We start from the raw sequence: 16,406 nt of genomic DNA on the forward strand, positions 1-16,406 counted from the left end.
GGAGAGCCTGGCTTTGGGACCTGCGGAGGCAGCCGCTGTGGTGCCGGCACTCGGCGTGCTGCGAAACGAGCCCGATTTGGGTCTGTGTCGTGAGCACTAGTTTTGGGCACAAGAACTTAATTTGCAGTTGTTCCGCTGTCTTTGCGTGAGTGCCAGGTGCTGCATGTGCATCGAATTCCCCATGAGCCTGTGTCGGGAGGGGTGTACGCTTAGGAATGTCCGCAACCCCTCTGAGACGTCGCCCTGTGCGAGTGCAGGGAGCTCTCTTCCAAGAGACATTATTAGTGTCTGCAGCAATCATGGAGCTATGCGGGAGTGGCATGTCATCGCAGGGCTACCAGGTAGGGTGAGCAAAGCCTGCTAGCTAAGTGGCCCGAAGACCTGGGATGTTGTGCTGCGCTCCACCTGCAAAGCGAAGCGTGTTGCAAAACACATGCTACTTGTGCTTATCTAAACGTGAGATAGGTAAGTCACATGTAAAATGGTTAAGGCAGGGCTAGAGTTACAATGTGGGCTAACAATTGAGGGAGAGGTTATAGCTCCCAAAACATTAATTCAAATGTACATATACATGCTGTCTACATAAATCTCTGCAGATGCCCAATGAAACTTTGGGTTTTGAAAGCTTTTGGTGGTGTAGTCACCTAGCAGATAGGAAATACAAGCTTCTCTGAACCTAAAAGTGTATTTGAAGGGATATAACTGCTGCTGTGTGATCTGTCAAAATAAAGGTCCTTTGGCTACCTAAAAGTATAACTTTTAAAAAAGGATGCAAGAAAAGTTGTATCACTTCATAACTGTGGTCTGGACCAGACTTATTTCTGCCTGATTTAATCTACAATGTGTAAGATCATACTGAGCCAAAACATTCTTCACATCAAGGGTAGGTACAGGGGATTGAACTGACTATCATTTTGAACTTAACTTAGTTAGTTAAACCAAACTTCTTCTATAAAGAAAAAAGTAATAGGAAACGTATACAGGACATGCACATAAGTCAGCGTGAATTAATCTGGCAGCTCCCCACAGCTGAGTGGGAAAAGTCCTGCTTTCCTTTCTCCCATGTTTGTCTCTGGTGCTTTAATTACGATCTGATTGAATTTACTTGCCTGGCAGAAACCTAAACCAGAAAAAGCAGATAATTTACTACCAGTTAGTCAACTGAACCAACCAAGGGACTAGTCTAACAAGTACTGATGCAGAAAAGGTGTTAGAAAGCGTGTGTGGAGGCAGACACATACAGTAGAGTGATGCCTTTGTAGAATGCACCTTGAACATACTCTCAGAGTTCCTTCTTCCTTCTTAGTAGCAATAAGCTAGAACATGACATTGGAGGCTGTTTCCTGCTTGGTGTCCTATGGGTAAGCAAAGCCACTTACTTCTTTGAAATGAACAGCAGATAATTATCATCTTATTGATAAGAAGAGATACCCACTACAGTCAGTAGGTTCATTAAGTCCGAGATTCGTGTGTGTCGTTACAAATATTCCATGTACAGTGTTGACACTAAGCCACTGAGATGGCACAGTGTCCCTTCCTGATGTAGGCCACTGTCTATTTTGCATAAAGTTTTAATGGATCTTTATCATTTGTATTAAAAGTCTGGGGATCAGGGACTGGGAATCCACTCACATCTCTTTCCTCTGCATACCTGAAATGTCTACCAAACCAGGAGGCTAGAGCTGCATGTTTCCTTGTCCTTTCTCTCTCGCTCAGTATCTCATAATTATGTGCAATTGAAGGCGTAACTTCAGACGGAAGGCTTAAAGGCATGCAAAACAACCTCGCCTCTAGTTTGGTACTCCTGCAGGTCACGTAGGTTGAACCACTCAGGCAGAGGGGATTGACTCCAGCTTTCCTGCTTAATGGATGGGTGGTAAAGCATTATACCATTACATTAAAAGGAAGTGCCGAGCACCATTCCAGAGCAGCGTGAGAGGAGAGTGAGAAGAGTTCCTTAACCCAGCACTAACATGAAAAGAAATGTTCATTTAATTGCAGCTTAGCTTACAATCCTTTTAATGTGACTGAAAGCCTTAAGCCTGTTGGTAATGCAACTGGCGCTGGTGACCACTTCATAGGATGGCATGGGGTGTAAAAGAAAGGCATTTCTAAAAGCTGGAAATGGCAGTAAGGCAAGATACGGGTTTTCCTTCACTTCCTCCATTTCAGGTGTTTGCATAGATTCAGGAAGAAAATTATTTTTGTTGGCTGCAGCTAATACTGCTGAATTATTTCAGAACAAGACCATGAGGATGAATCGCAGTACTCTCTTCCAAAGATGGATTGAAAAGTCGTTGCTTATTTCTTCCTCTGTGATGCAGTTTACCATCTACACTGTGCAGTTCTACTGCGACAACTGTTTCTAGGGTTTCACTGTTCAGGAGATCACCAGAAACTGGTAAAAATAGCCTTCTGCAAAAGAGGAAAAATCGCAAAAGACTTTGCAACTTCTTACATTAATTTCCGGAGAAAGCTGAATTATTGTTGAAAAAATAGTCTGAATGGACTTTCTTGATTCAGAATAAGGGTGTTCACTTAGTCGTGATCTGAAATAACCAAAAGAGGTTATTTAACACTGTTAACATTCTGACACTACTGAAAAAAAATTAAATATAGGGGAGAAGGAGAAAGGAGGAAGGAAGAGCAACTAAGAACAAAAATTGGAGTAGTCCTAAAGGGCAACACGTTTTCTCAGTGAACAAATGAAGATTGTTACAGCACACTGCTGAGTACATTATGGGGATTTTAGTCACAGCTTTGTATTTTAATCAGAGACACCTTTTATACACCCTGCAATTTTGAAGCAAAGCATACAACTAGAATAGAGTCCATTACTCAGATTGTACAAGATTAAAAACTTACTTCGGACTTCCTGTATGTGAAAACTTGCATAAACAACCTTTGAAGAAATTAGGCTGCAATTTGGCAATATTATCAACAGCAGTAATACTTAAACCATAGTTCCGGATCCTGTCAGTTAAAAAATTGTTGTATGTCTAGCACAGTAGTGTCTGTCAATCATATGAAAATGTCTTTTGAGAGATGTACTCTACCTTGCATTCTTCAGTAGGTCCAGGGCCCGGTGTTCCCCCAGAAGAAACTCTTTTAGATCAGCATGGAAGACACCAATGTCTCAGTTCCGAACGTACAGAGTTACTTTCCGGTTGCTGGAGTAAGCAGGCTGAACCAATGCTGTCCTAGCTTCTCGGAGGAGAAAGGGAGGGAGCCCCTCCAGTGGTGCGAAGGAGAGATAAGGGTTTCTGTGCTGCTGCTCTTGTCTTCCCATGAGAGGAGACATTTCTTTCCTGCTGTCACCACTCAAAGTGTAAGCCAGGGTACAGAAGGCCTTGTGGCACTGTGTATTTAAGACTTTAGGTTGATCTTATTTCTTGTGTGGCTGTATGATCGCAAAGAATTAAAGATATTTACCATACTGTTACACAGTGGCTTGCAAGCTACCTGGCATGTTCTGCTGCATAATATGGAGCGGGGCCAACATACTGTTTACAGCCCTGAGCCAGAACTGACCCTGCTGATCTGCCCAGACCTGCCAGGAAAAGCGCTTGGGAAGCGTTCCCTCGTCTACAGACATAGCAGTGACCTGCAGAAAGTAACACGTTCCCACTGAATAGGTACTGGAAACCATCTGCTTTGCTTGCAAGTGGTCTTATCTCCTCCTCTTCTACCTCTCACCAGTTTTTTTACATCCTCTGCTTATTCCTGCTCTCTGCATCCTGAAGATTTTTAGGCTCAGTGAAATTCTCCCTCTGGTCACCCATAGCTGATAACTTATCCCAAATCAAGTCCCCAGCCGGTCAGCCGAGCAAGAACCTTACTGAAGGGGAGGCAAACAACTGGTTTTAATGGGTAAGAGATGGGAGAAGTTCTAAGAGGCAGCACCATGCTCTGTCACAGAGCACTCGTGCTGCCTTTTTTTTAAACTCTTAACTTCAAATACATCTTATTCCTTAAATAATTAAAAAAAAAAAAAAAAAGAGAAGCTGCGTAATGCTACACACTGACTGTGTCTACATTAGCAAGTAAAATGGCACAGTAGGAGCAGATCTGTAGAGCAGACTAGTTTGTGTGCAGTACCTGATGTCCTCACTACATGGGTTTTGGGCATTTACTTTGGATTTGCTTCAGTCTGGTCATATGGACTGAGCACCCATTGGGGTGCATTTTCAGTTCAGTTTCGTCTGAAGAGAGTCCTGTTCACATGCTTTGAGATGGTTCTGCTGTGCAAACTAAAGGACCATAAGTGGGCTTCCAAAGTACACTCCTGAGCTGAATTAAAATACTCATGTATATGTACTCAGTGTTAAACAAGGTGTGGGACTTCTGCAGTATTATAGGCAGAAAAAGAAAATACCTTTGAAGTCAAAATATTAGGTAAGGCTTATATTTTAACATGCCTTTTTCCTGTTGTCCCCTTCCTTTTAGTTTTAGCATTCTTTTAAGAAAATGGAGACAATTGATCTGCTAGATGTTAACAAAGGTGGAGTTAACTGATCAGCAAAAGGGAGAAGAGGAAAAATAGTCTGATCTGCTCTCTTGAAGATGAAATGAAGTTAACGCATATAAAACAGGAAATAAAGGGAGCAGAGATGAAAAGAATGTTTCTGGTGTTCTTATTTGCAGCTTTATCTTTGGAAAAAGACAGGCATCTTAATCACCCATTCCAGAAGATGGTGAACTTGACAGCGCTATTTTTGCTTGGAATTAGTAGAACTTTCCTCCTGCCTAATCCAGCCTCTTGATCATTTACTTCTTTTGCTCAATTAGATTCTTTTATCTGTGGACAACCTGGGCGTTGTGCAGTGGCCCATTACTCTCCCAAACGGCTGTGGCGAAGAAGCTGACCTTGTCCTTTTCTTCCAGTGCCGGGGTTCTCTTAACCAGAGGTCATCCTCTTGTTCCTGTGAAGTTAAAAAAAAAAAAAAAGAGGAATTTATCATCAGCAGCATGTCTTGGCTAATTTGTCCCTTTTATATCAATTGCTAATTCCCTTCTATAGAAAGTCTATCTAGAGGCAAAAATCAACTCTGCGTGCAGGCTGCTTTTCAACTCCATGGTGCGTAGAGAAGGAGAATTACCTCGGATCAGGAGGTCACCTCCTGTTTTCTCCAGGAGTATTACAGCTGGTTTCCTGCCTCGGTCCGCTCTGCCTGAGGGAGCTGTGAAAGCGGAGTTTGGCAGACTGGGAGTTGCTGTGCAGGGTCCCTTGGCAGCAAGGAGCGGGGGCTCCAGTCCTCTTGTTTCTGCATGGCAAAAGCAAAGCAGTGCGGCATCCTGCCGCTGGCATATCCAAATGTGACAGCAAGCTTGCCAGGTGGCAACGGTAACTTCAAAAACTGCTCTCCTGCTTTTGCTGTGCTAATTCAGGCTGCTCCCAGAACACTGTAGTGGAGCGGGAGTACTGCTGTTGTTATCGGTAGGAATAGCTTGTTATTTAATAGATGGTTTATGAGTGTTCAGAGATGCACAGGCCTCAGCAGGATGGCCATCGATATTCAGTACCCACTGCCATTTGGGGGTTAAAGTTTGCATCTGCAGTGTGGAACTGGCGCAGTTGTAAAACTGAGAAAATTACCTTGCGTGTAGCAAAACTGTAACTAAATTGCAGTCCAGAGTACTAGCAGGTTGCTCTGGATATCAGAAGAATTTAGGCTGACATTGTGACATTTGAATTGGAACAGCACCCATGTAGTACAAGATTTACATTTTTGGCTTTCTAAAAACGTATATGCTGTGCATTCTAGTAGCTCTCCATTTGCAAGGGCTCATAATTCTTTCTCCTTCAGAGCAGCATTACCCAAAGCACGATACAATCTCCTGTGTAGAGCTAAAAAGGAGTACATGTGACAAGTGAGACAGGTCTTTTAAAGAGTAGGAACACTAGTTGGGGGTGGGAGAAAATAGGTAAAATTTCTGGCTTTTAGAAACTTGAGGTACATTGTAATTTAATTCTGTCTACAGCAATGGCTGGAGCCAAAAAACAGATTTTTTTTTTCTGATGAAAATGGAACGTTTTGCAAGGTTATACTGATTTTTGAGTGAGTGGGAAATCCTTGAAAATGTGGTTTTAAAACCATAAGTGTCAATGAACAGCAATAAATTATGCTTTGCCTATATTTCTGATCTTTCTCCCCCTTGCTCAAAAGGGGGAAACATTTTTCCGTGGTAAACCTCAGTATTTTAACTTTTGATCTAAACTGGTGGTAACACTTTACCACTTTCCATTTCACAAATCTGTTGTCAGTTGTTAATACCTTTATTAAACTTCAGCAGATGTGAAAAAAGAATCCCCGTCTATATGTTTCTGCGTATAAGGCTGATAGACAATATTACTTACTTTAAAAAAAAAAAAAAAAATCATGTGAATTGCTGTAATTCTTTGAGTTACTCCTGTATCCCCAGAGAGCCCATGTGATGACCTCTCTTTGCCGATTCCCTCTTTCTCCCTCAGCTGGCATTCAGGGACAGCAGAGGCACGTATCTCTGATTCTGGTGTCGGAGCAGGAAGGGAAAGGGACGGTTTGGGTAAGGCATTTTGTAGGGGGATTTGGAGCCGCTGCTGCGGAAGGGAACAGCAAGCTGGATGAGCGTGCAGGAGCAAGGTTGCCAGGCTCTCCGGGTGAAGGGCTGTGGTATGTGGGGCTGGCCGGCCGCTCAGACCGAGAAAGCAGCCTGTGGCATGGAAATCCGCGCAGGACACAAAAGGAGGAAGGAACAGGAACGAGGAGGCAGGGAGGACTGAAAGACGGGTAGCAAGAGGCTGAGGTAATGGGGAGCAGCAGCTCAGTTTCAAGAAGCAGCAGGTACACACCTGGGCTCAGTAGAGCATGCCTCTGTCTGGGATCTAGAAAGGACCCCAAAACTCCCAAACCCTGACACTCCCCAAGGGATTTGGGGGGACAGAAAGGACCTTGAAATGACTCCAGTCATTCCTCAGCCCGTTAGCGCTGAGAGACTGCAATACGTGTATTTTACATAATGTGACAGAGTTTCTCCTTTCCTCTCACAGTAGTGACTAGATTTGGCCTTGCTTATTGGAAACCTTTTATCCATCAAACAATTCTTGGCAAAATGTGCATTTCATCACTTTTTATTACTGCTCCATATAAAACATGACTGCCTACTGCTACTATTACTCCATTAGTGCAAGTAGCAGAGATCTATCCACTGCTACAGATTTCAGCTAGGCTAATAAGCAGTGTGAATGCCAGTATTGTGGCATATATGTGATGAATTTCTTTTTCTTTTTGGTAGAAGATATTTTTTTGTTTTGTTTTAAATCAGGATAAAAGAACACAAGCTTGCAAAGTAAAGCAATGTTATGAAATACCAGAATTAAAGTTGCTTCTGCTATCCCAATTCAGCTTGTTGTGCACATGCCTTTAGAAACACTAATTGTGTGAACAGACTTCACATACTCATGAGATGGACAACGCTTCCTGTGTCAATATGTATTAAAACATAATATATTTATTGTCTAATATGTGGCAATGTTTACTGCATGCTACGTGAACCTCACCTAGACGACAGAATTTAATTTACTTCTCACTCTACTACCAGAGTGCTTCACAAGTGTTTGCTTCTCACTAAAGCCACAGATGAATAATCTGGAGGCATTCCTAAATTAGACTGGGAGCTAACACGCAGAAAATGCAAGGAAAAAACTCCTTCCACTTATCTTAGCTGCTCCATATGAAATGCTTCTGACTTTGATTTTTTCAAAACTACTACATGGCGTAGTCCATGTGGATTTTAGTTACAGCTTTGTGTGCCTAGCACTTCACAAATCAGATGCAAATCTGAACTTAGAGAGTTAGAAAAGAAAGAGTATACTACTGGAGGTCATTTGGGGAACTCCAGGGTTAAAGTTGGTCAGCATCATGTAAGAACTCACTGCGGTGGGAGAAGGGTTTGAATTTTTAGGACAATGTAATGGTGTTAACCGTAAAATTCCCCCCCTTCCTTTTTTTTTTTTTTTTTTTAAATCTAGCTTCTTGCCACATTCACTGTATTTATCACAGAATTTGGAAATGAATAGGAGACTAAAGTCTGATTCATATATTTCAGCATTTTCCGACTCATGTATTGAATGAGGCCAGAAACTGTAATCCTGGAATTTCTTGCACTTCAATGTCAACTTTAATATAATAACATTCCTATTAAAGTATTTTCTTCTCTATAATATAAAGAGTAAGTTATCTGGCATCTATACCCCGAGATGGAAATACAGTATCAGGGATATATACTGTGACCTGTATGGATGATGTATCTATGTAAAGTACGCGTTCCTAATAACGTGTTCAAGAAAGCCATAATCTGGACCATTACAAATGCTTGTCTACACTAATTTAGAACTCTCTCATCTTTTTTTTTCTCCTCTACTCAGGATATCCTTTTGCCTTGTTCCAGCGCTATTTCCTCTTCCAGAAGGAGACCTACCTCATTCACCTCTACAATGTGTTCACAGGACTCTCAATTGCTTACTTCAATTTTGGTAAGATGGGTTTGGGAAGAGAGAGCTGCCTGGCCCAGGGCATGCTACAGTTTGGGAGGACTTACTTACAACAGGAAAATGTTATTTCTACTTCATCTCTCTCTCTCTTTCCCCCCTCCACAGGGATGCAGTTCTTTCATTCCCTGCTATGTGTCCTAATCCAGTTCCTCATACTGAGGCTTATGGGTCGCACAGTCACTGCCGTCTTCACCACGTTCTTCTTTCAGATGGTAAAACTCTCTTTCTTACTGCATCGGTTTGTAGAAAGGAGCCCTCTGTTCAGTTTTGCACGTCCCAGTAGCAACTGTGGGTGGAAAAGTGGAGACAGATCAAAACCAGCTGGAAGAATTAGTATGAATAACCCAAACAATGGTTTCTTTCAGACATACCTTATGGCTGGATATTACTTCACAGCCACAGAGCATTATGACATCAAGTGGACAATGCCACATTGTGTCTTGACGCTCAAGTTGATCGGTGAGTGACATCTCCTTCCTATCTCTTGCACTCTGCAAGCCGTGCCTCAGGGAAGAGAGGACTGCTTTTTCAGCCCAATCAGCCCATCCTAGGGCTTCAAATAATTGTTTTTCACCTCTAGGTCTGGCCATCGATTACTATGATGGAGGAAGAGATCCGGTGAGTAAGACATCATTTCTCCTTCATTCCTCCTCCCCTCTTCTGTGTCATTCCAGTGAGCTAGAGGTCAAAAAATCAAGTTCAAAGGATGTGAGTTAGCAAGCTGCATTCATTGTTTGGTAAAAGCCATAGCTGGGAGGGGAGCATCTGTGAGTGTCTGAGAGCACTGAATTCTGGAGTGGAAAGAAATAACTTGGAACAGAGACAGTAGTGATTAGAGATGGACAAAAGTTGTTTCAATCATGTCAGAATATTACTCTGTCCCCTTCCAAATTCCCCCCTATCTCCTTCCCCCAAATCTGTTGCTTTAGATTCCTGATTCCCAATGCTCTGTGTCTTGTGGGTAGTAGTACCTTTAACTTGCAGACCATCAGCACTGGATCTCAGTTCCCATCTTCCTTTCCTTTGTTTAGTCTTACCATATCCTTGCGAATGGTTGCCCTTTACCATTTGTTAGGGCCCTGTTTTTAGAGCAGATGAAACAGTGAGAGAAGTTGCACAGCACAATGTGTGGGAGAGGGCAGAACACTTGCTACGGTCTCTTAATCCTACTTCAAGTATCTGCATTCCCCATCTCCAGTTTGGGGCCTAACCCATTCTTTAGCATCCATGGAATCACTGCTGACTGCAAGAAAGCAAGGCTGAGCTGAAATTTCCTAAGCTGAAGTTTCAAGTATTTAAAGACAATGATGTCTTGCATCAAGAAGTAGGAATTGTAGGATGATAAGGTCTTGGGGGAGTATATGCGATTGCAGTCAGGGACTGGAACAGGTCAGATACTGTGCTTTTAGTGTGCCTGCTGTGCTGGCAAGGATGCATGTCAATAGACCTCTTCCATGTTTTGAGCTTATTTGGGAATAGAGATCTGTGCAACTGGTCTCAACCATTGGATCTTGTTGCTAGTTAGAGGGGGTGGGGATAGAAAGGGCTGGGGAGAGGAATGGATGTGAAGTACAAAGTGGAAAGTTCCATATACATGAAGAGCAAGAACTGAGACCATTAAGGAGGCAAGCTGAGAACATAACATCCAGAGCTAGTATGAGATCCCCTAGGATGATGTTAATGCCACTCCCTTTGGTGCAGGAGTTCCTGACCCCTGAGCAGCGGCGATTTGCTGTCCGGGGAGTTCCTACCTTGCTGGAGGTCTCAGGATTCTCCTATTTCTATGGTGCCTTCATGGTGGGGCCTCAGTTCTCCATGACAGACTATCAGAAACTGGCAAGGGGTGAGATGACTGACGTTCCAGGCCAGAGACCCAATAGGTAATAAAAAGCCACTTAGCTCCTCACCTTCCTAAGATCCCAGAATGCTGAATCCTCACATGTTCCCTGCAGCAGAGTGCCTTCTTATTGGACACTGCAGTACTGTGACCAAAAGTGATGTGTAAGACAAGGCAGTCTTTCAAAAGTTGCTCATAACTCTCTGCATAATGTCCTAGTGTTGTTCCAGGGCACGAACAACCACCACCATTTGACATCTGTAGCACAGACTCGGTCCCAACCTGGTAATGTTAGCATCCCAGCTTCCAAATGGAGGCATCTGCTGCAGTGGAATGTGGTGACTCCCTATCGCTATCTCCCCTACCTCCTCTTCTCCACTTCTGTTTTTAAAATTACGAGTTTGAAGATCTCTTTCCAAGGCTTTTATTTAACCTTCATATTTTTCTTTCTCAGTTTTGTGCCTGCTCTCAAGCGCCTGAGTTTGGGTCTCTTGTTTCTAGTAACGTATACCTTGTCAAGCCTGTACATCTCTGATGAATACCTCATCTCAGATGATTATATGGTATGTATTCATTTGGCAGTTCCGGGGTGTGGAAGAATTCCACTTCTCTGATGGGCACTGGATCTACAAGAGTGGATTTTTTTTTTTTAGTTTTGCCTCAATTTAAAAATAGGCTAAGTCAGCAACTAGTGGTAAGCCTTTCCACAACTGATTTGGCTTTACTGCCTGTCCTGTGGATTCCATTAGATGCAGAACAGGAATGCGTTAAGCTGAACTGAACCAAATGAAAACTTTTACAAATAGAGAATTAATCTTAGGTGCTACTGTTGTTTTTGGAAACCTAACATACGTATTTTGTGACATATGACCTTCCATTGAACCGTTACATGCAAAGAACTTCACTAGAGTAACTTGCAAGGCTTACCAGAATCTTTGAGGTTCTTAGAAAACACTTAAGTAATTCCTACCTGCAGATTGTCAGTGTTTCTGTGTCAGTATAAGCCAGTAGCCTGGCAGTCCAGTCCATGTAGCAGTCTCAACACATACATCAGATTAAAATGAAAGACAGTGATGAGATCTCATCTACCTTGTCTCATTATTTTAATTTTTATTCTATTTCACTCTTATCTCTGCAGGAGAAGCCTTTCTGGTTCCGTTGTGGTTACATATTGGTCTGGGGCAAAATCATACTCTACAAATACGTAACCTGCTGGCTTGTTACGGTGAGTCTGGATGTCGTTCCAGAAACAAAAGACAAATGAACAAAGGTAGCACTTTTGCAGCTACTTAGTATGCTCTTGGACTTAGCGCTAAATGGAAGTAATCCAAATATCTGATCAGTGCAGGTCAGTTTAGCTTGCTTTAAGTTAGTGAAGGCTAGCTAACTAAAAAGCAGGCAGTTTTTAATCCATTTGTTCCATCTGCAGTGGTATCTCTCCACTCAACAGAGTGAGAGTCAGAGCTTCCCCAGCTCTGCGTTTCCAAAAAAAAAGGGGCAATGTTTTCCTCTCATCTTTCTTTTGAATCTTTTTCCATAGGAAGGTGTCTGCATCCTTGTTGGTCTGGGGTACAATGGGAAGGACCAGAACGGAAAGCCTTTGTGGGATGCCTGTGCCAACATGAAGGTCTGGCTGTATGAGACAACACCTTTGTTCACAGGGACCATTGCTTCTTTCAACATCAACACCAATGCTTGGGTGGCCCGGTGAGCAAGACAAAATTCCCCTTCTATAATGTATCAGTAACGTCTGTCAACAGAACTAAGGTCCTAGGCTGAGAGGGAGCACTAGAGGAAGAATCTGCCCGTTTTCAGTTCTTACCCTCTTTCTTTCATGTTTTGCTGCTGTCCCATTTGAAACAGGTTACTGGGTTAGATCTTTTCATTCAAAGGGCAGTGCATTAATATAAGCAAGCAGTTGATGGCAGCAGGAGGGCAAAGGCTAGAACGGGACTACAGCAAGCCCTTCGGCCTGCCTGGTCAAACATTTGCAGAACTGCTCTAACGGCTGGTTCCTATATCATGCCTCTTGATGCTCCCTATACAATGACTCAACCGGGTTTTGGTTCGGCACTTGCTGTGGGACACAACTGAATTGTAAAATACCTTCATTTCTGTGTGCGTTGTCGGATGAACTCTCCGCTAGCTGGGATTTCTTTAAGACAAGGGCTGAGGTACATTTTGCCCTGGTAAGGGGAGCTGTCTTGCCGTTTCTGTCACCACAGGGTGTGCAAAGGCATACGGTCCCCTGCGCCCTGCACCTCACATGTGGAGAGGGGAGGACAGACGATAAACTAGAAGCACTTTGTTTCTTTTCTGCTCTAGCTACATCTTCAAGCGTCTGAAGTTCCTGGGTAACAAACTGCTGTCACAGGCACTGGCCCTGCTCTTCCTGGCCATTTGGCACGGGCTGCACTCTGGCTACCTGGTGTGCTTTCAAATGGAGTTGATTATAGTCATCGTTGAAAGACAGGTGCGCTTTGTCTGACTTACCAGAATGGGGTGGCCTGCATTAGCCTCTCCCCATGAGTCTGGAAACTGCCACGCTGAAGGCTTTACTTAGATTAAATATGAAAAATAGCTGCTCACTTTTGAATTGGTGTTCAAACATGATACGGTTCTGTTCTCAAGAGTTCAGTAGGTTGCTGGCTTCTGCACAGGCAAGCCATAAATTTATTGGAGAAGCTGACGGGAAGAAAAGTAGAGAACTTGGCATATGAGTAGAGGCATATGAGTATGAAATGCTTTGCAGCTGGAAAGATTGGACGACAAGCACATGAGCTGAATGTCTCTGCTAAATCTCCCAGTACTGAGAGAACAATATTCCATATTTAAACTTTTTTTTTTTTTAAATTAAAACTTTGAGCAGGATGAGGTACTTAGCTTTTTTTTTTAGGCTAACTGCTTACTAAAATTCATTTTACACAGCTGGATAGATACTTTGGCCCCAGAGCCTGCATATATAGCCATAGGACATCCAACTGAGGAAAATTCTGTTTTTTCTTTAAATTAGGTCATAAATCTTGTTCGGGACAGTCCTCCTCTAAGCGCGTTGGCCTCCATCACTGCCTTGCAGCCCATCTTCTACGTGCTGCAGCAGGCTAACCACTGGATGTTTATGGGTTACTCTCTGGTGCCATTTTGCCTTTTCACCTGGGACAAATGGATGAAGGTATTTAATAGCCACAAACAGACCATGCAACCAATCCTTTTCCCTCCGTGCCTTCTCATATGTTCTTGGCTCAAAGCTGCTTGCTGATCCTTAACTCCGCCTTTCTCTTTACAGGTGTACAGGTCTATTTATTTCTTCGGCCATGTGTTGGTCTTCACCTTATTCTTGGTGTTGCCTTACATTCGCAGATTAATTGTGCCACGAAAAGAAAAGCTAAAAAAAGCAGAATAACAGCCAAAAGGTAAGGCTGTGGAGAGAATCCCATGCTTGGACTAGGAGGTGAAGCATGGCAGCAATGTAACATCCCAAGGTGAAAGGCAAACATAAAAACAACCAAAACAAATCTAGCACTTTTCTCTTTTTCAGATTGTACCACCTGTGCATTTGTAGGAGTTGCTTTAACACTCCGGAAGCAAAGCATCACCTGCCAAGTTTGTTGTGTTGAAGTATGACTTTTTTTTTCAACGCGAGGAGGGGGAAAGAGAAAGCACAGGGTCAGAGACCCGAAAGGAGGGGAATGGAGTAAGCCTCCTTCCAGATCCTCCGCCTTCTGTACGTTGCCTTATCTCTCTGCCGCCCTCCAGTGGACACTCGTGTCTCTCTGCTGATACCAGACGATTGTAAAACACTCAAAGCAGGCACTGTATTGGATTGGAGCCACCTTCTGACTTTTCTACGTTTGTCATCCAAGATAAAAATTGCTCCTGGTCTTTTTCATATCGGCTTCAGCTCCTTTCCTCTTGGGTGCTTCAGTGTGGGAGTGTGAACTGTCGCACACCACTGAGCAAGGTGATTCTACAGGACTGAGTAACTTCAGCTGTAGGGCAAGCAGGGCACAGCTAGGAATTTCAGTTCCATGACAAATTTGGGCTTAGTCCCTGGTATAAAGGGACCAAGCCCGCCCACATATTAAACATGAGAAAGTAAAATACACAAGCACTCTTATCAAAAGTGACCTTTAATAGAAGGAAAAAAGGTCAGTGGGGCAGTCCATTTAAAGTCTCATTGCTCCAGAAGCTAAAAGGACGAAATTGAAGCCTTTTCCCTTCCAAGAGCCCAATGTTGCACCAGGTCCACACTTCAGTAAAAAAGCCTCTCCAGAACATGGAGTCATGGTATAGGAGTCCACCATGACAGCAGTAGCAGCAGAAACTCATACTACTCCCCAAACTTCCTCAAAGGCAGTAGTAATTTTAGCACATGTCAGGGCAGCAGAGAGGGGATAGTTGCTGATGGAGACCATCTTTTCTGTATAGTCAACATTGACCTAGAGGAAGGGGGGGGTGGGGGGAAGAAAAAAAAAAAAGAAAAAAAGAAAAAAAAAAATCAAGCTGCAAGTTTTCACTTAGCCCCATCTAATTCTATCGGTTGGAGAGGCACGATATTTCTCCAAGGTTGAACACAGCCACAGTAAAACACAGCAGGACAACTGCTAGCCCTCACTAGTGCTCTCTCTCAGGAGGGAGAAAAGTCCCAAGTGTTGCAGGGTTGGGCCTTTTTTTGACAAGCCTAGCTGAGGGAAAAAAAGGGAGGCGGGACCAAGCAAAAAAAGAACAAAAGAAAAAAAAAACCAACATACTCAGAACAAGACGGAAATCTATGCTGGTAAAGATTTTTTACAACTCCAAATAAGGGATACGTGCACTTACCGAACCGTGGGCAAAAGCCCCCACAACAATGGCCACTGGCTCCGCTGTAGGAACCAGTTCACGCAGATCTGACACCTTTGGAACTGCAAAAGAGGTACCTATCTTCATACAGCCCACAGGGAGATGATCACTGACTGGATTTTTAATCACCTAGAGAAAGCAGAAAGTTAATAGGGGTTTAGAGGTAAGAGACCTTGCCACGTAGCTAGGTCCATGATGTGTATAAAAAAACCAAACAAACAAAACCCCACAAAACAAAACAAAAAAAACCCACACCACTCCTACATCGCTAGCTGCAAAGGAGGAATGTTGCAACATTACCTGTGAATGGTCAAAGAATGTTTACCTTCAACAATTTTTGAGGGCCATCAGCTGCTCGAACACTGAGCTTATGCAGCAACTGAACTGACAAGAGAAGAAAATTAGTTAAGCTGTCTATTCGTTTGCCAGAGAAATCTTATCCTCTACCTAGTGATCAGAGCTAAAGTAGAAAAAAAGTTTTATCTTTAGAGCTCCCAGCATTTTCTAAAGCGGTCCTAAGAAATACCGATCAGTGAGTTATTTTGCTGCTAGCACAGTGTCATTCAGGTGCTCCCCACTGTGCTAAAAAACACACAGTTGGACTATGCATCGTGGAACTCACAAAAGGACACTTCCATTTCTCTGCTCTTTTCTCACTTTCACATTTTTAAGGCTAGCAACTTTTTGACTCTTCCCAAAAGTCTTCTAACCACCTTCCTGCATTATTTTGTGGCTGATATGAACTTCGAATCACTTACCCATAAGACCACAGAATCGATCAAAAGTTCTCGGGATTCTGGTTTGGGGATTGACTTCGATTAGAACATTCTTCTGTGTATGAATATAAACCTGCAGGAGACCAGCCCGATTCAGGGGGCTGTCCATGAGCATCAGGAGACTCTGAAATAGAAAAACACACCATAGCAGAAGTACAAAAGGTGCAAGAGAGAGGACTCTTAGAAAAACTTGAGGGTTAGGCCCCATCAATGCAGAAGGGACCAATGTTGAGGCAGAAAGGAGTTCATCTGGCTATGCGAGCTCTACTGTAATGCTGAGAGAAAGCAATCCTATATCCAAATACAGAGAATTGCTAAAGTTACAAACCACGAGCATAGTGGGTAAGGTCAAACTCACCCCCATTCCAGGGGCACAAGCAGACCCCCAGACTGAGGGACAACCTCCCTCAAGCCGACT

The 16,406-nt window shown here is 43.2% G+C and overlaps 2 protein-coding genes across 2 annotated transcripts; one reads left to right on the forward strand and one right to left on the reverse strand.

Moving 5' to 3' along the window:
* Positions 1–5,268: 5,268 nt before the first annotated feature.
* Positions 5,269–14,135, forward strand: LPCAT3 (lysophosphatidylcholine acyltransferase 3). Its single transcript, XM_009580441.1, has 13 exons — positions 5,269–5,344; positions 8,408–8,515; positions 8,639–8,745; positions 8,899–8,992; positions 9,114–9,151; positions 10,235–10,413; positions 10,825–10,933; positions 11,509–11,595; positions 11,911–12,077; positions 12,696–12,843; positions 13,384–13,542; positions 13,657–13,783; positions 13,909–14,135. The coding sequence occupies exons 1-12, from the start codon at positions 5,269–5,271 to the stop codon at positions 13,771–13,773; spliced, it is 1,389 nt and encodes a 462-aa protein (XP_009578736.1). The 3' UTR covers positions 13,774–13,783; positions 13,909–14,135.
* Positions 14,136–14,483: 348 nt separating this feature from the next.
* On the reverse strand, positions 14,484–16,110 carry EMG1 (EMG1 N1-specific pseudouridine methyltransferase). Its single transcript, XM_009580442.1, has 4 exons — positions 15,971–16,110; positions 15,538–15,596; positions 15,192–15,341; positions 14,484–14,809 (listed from the first exon to the last, which is right to left on the reverse strand). The coding sequence occupies exons 1-4, from the start codon at positions 16,101–16,103 to the stop codon at positions 14,696–14,698; spliced, it is 456 nt and encodes a 151-aa protein (XP_009578737.1). The 5' UTR covers positions 16,104–16,110; the 3' UTR covers positions 14,484–14,695.
* Positions 16,111–16,406: the final 296 nt, after the last annotated feature.

This window comes from Fulmarus glacialis, unplaced genomic scaffold (assembly GCF_000690835.1).
Source record: "Fulmarus glacialis isolate BGI_N327 unplaced genomic scaffold, ASM69083v1 scaffold46256, whole genome shotgun sequence".
In the NCBI taxonomy this organism is placed as follows: Eukaryota; Metazoa; Chordata; class Aves; order Procellariiformes; family Procellariidae; genus Fulmarus; species Fulmarus glacialis.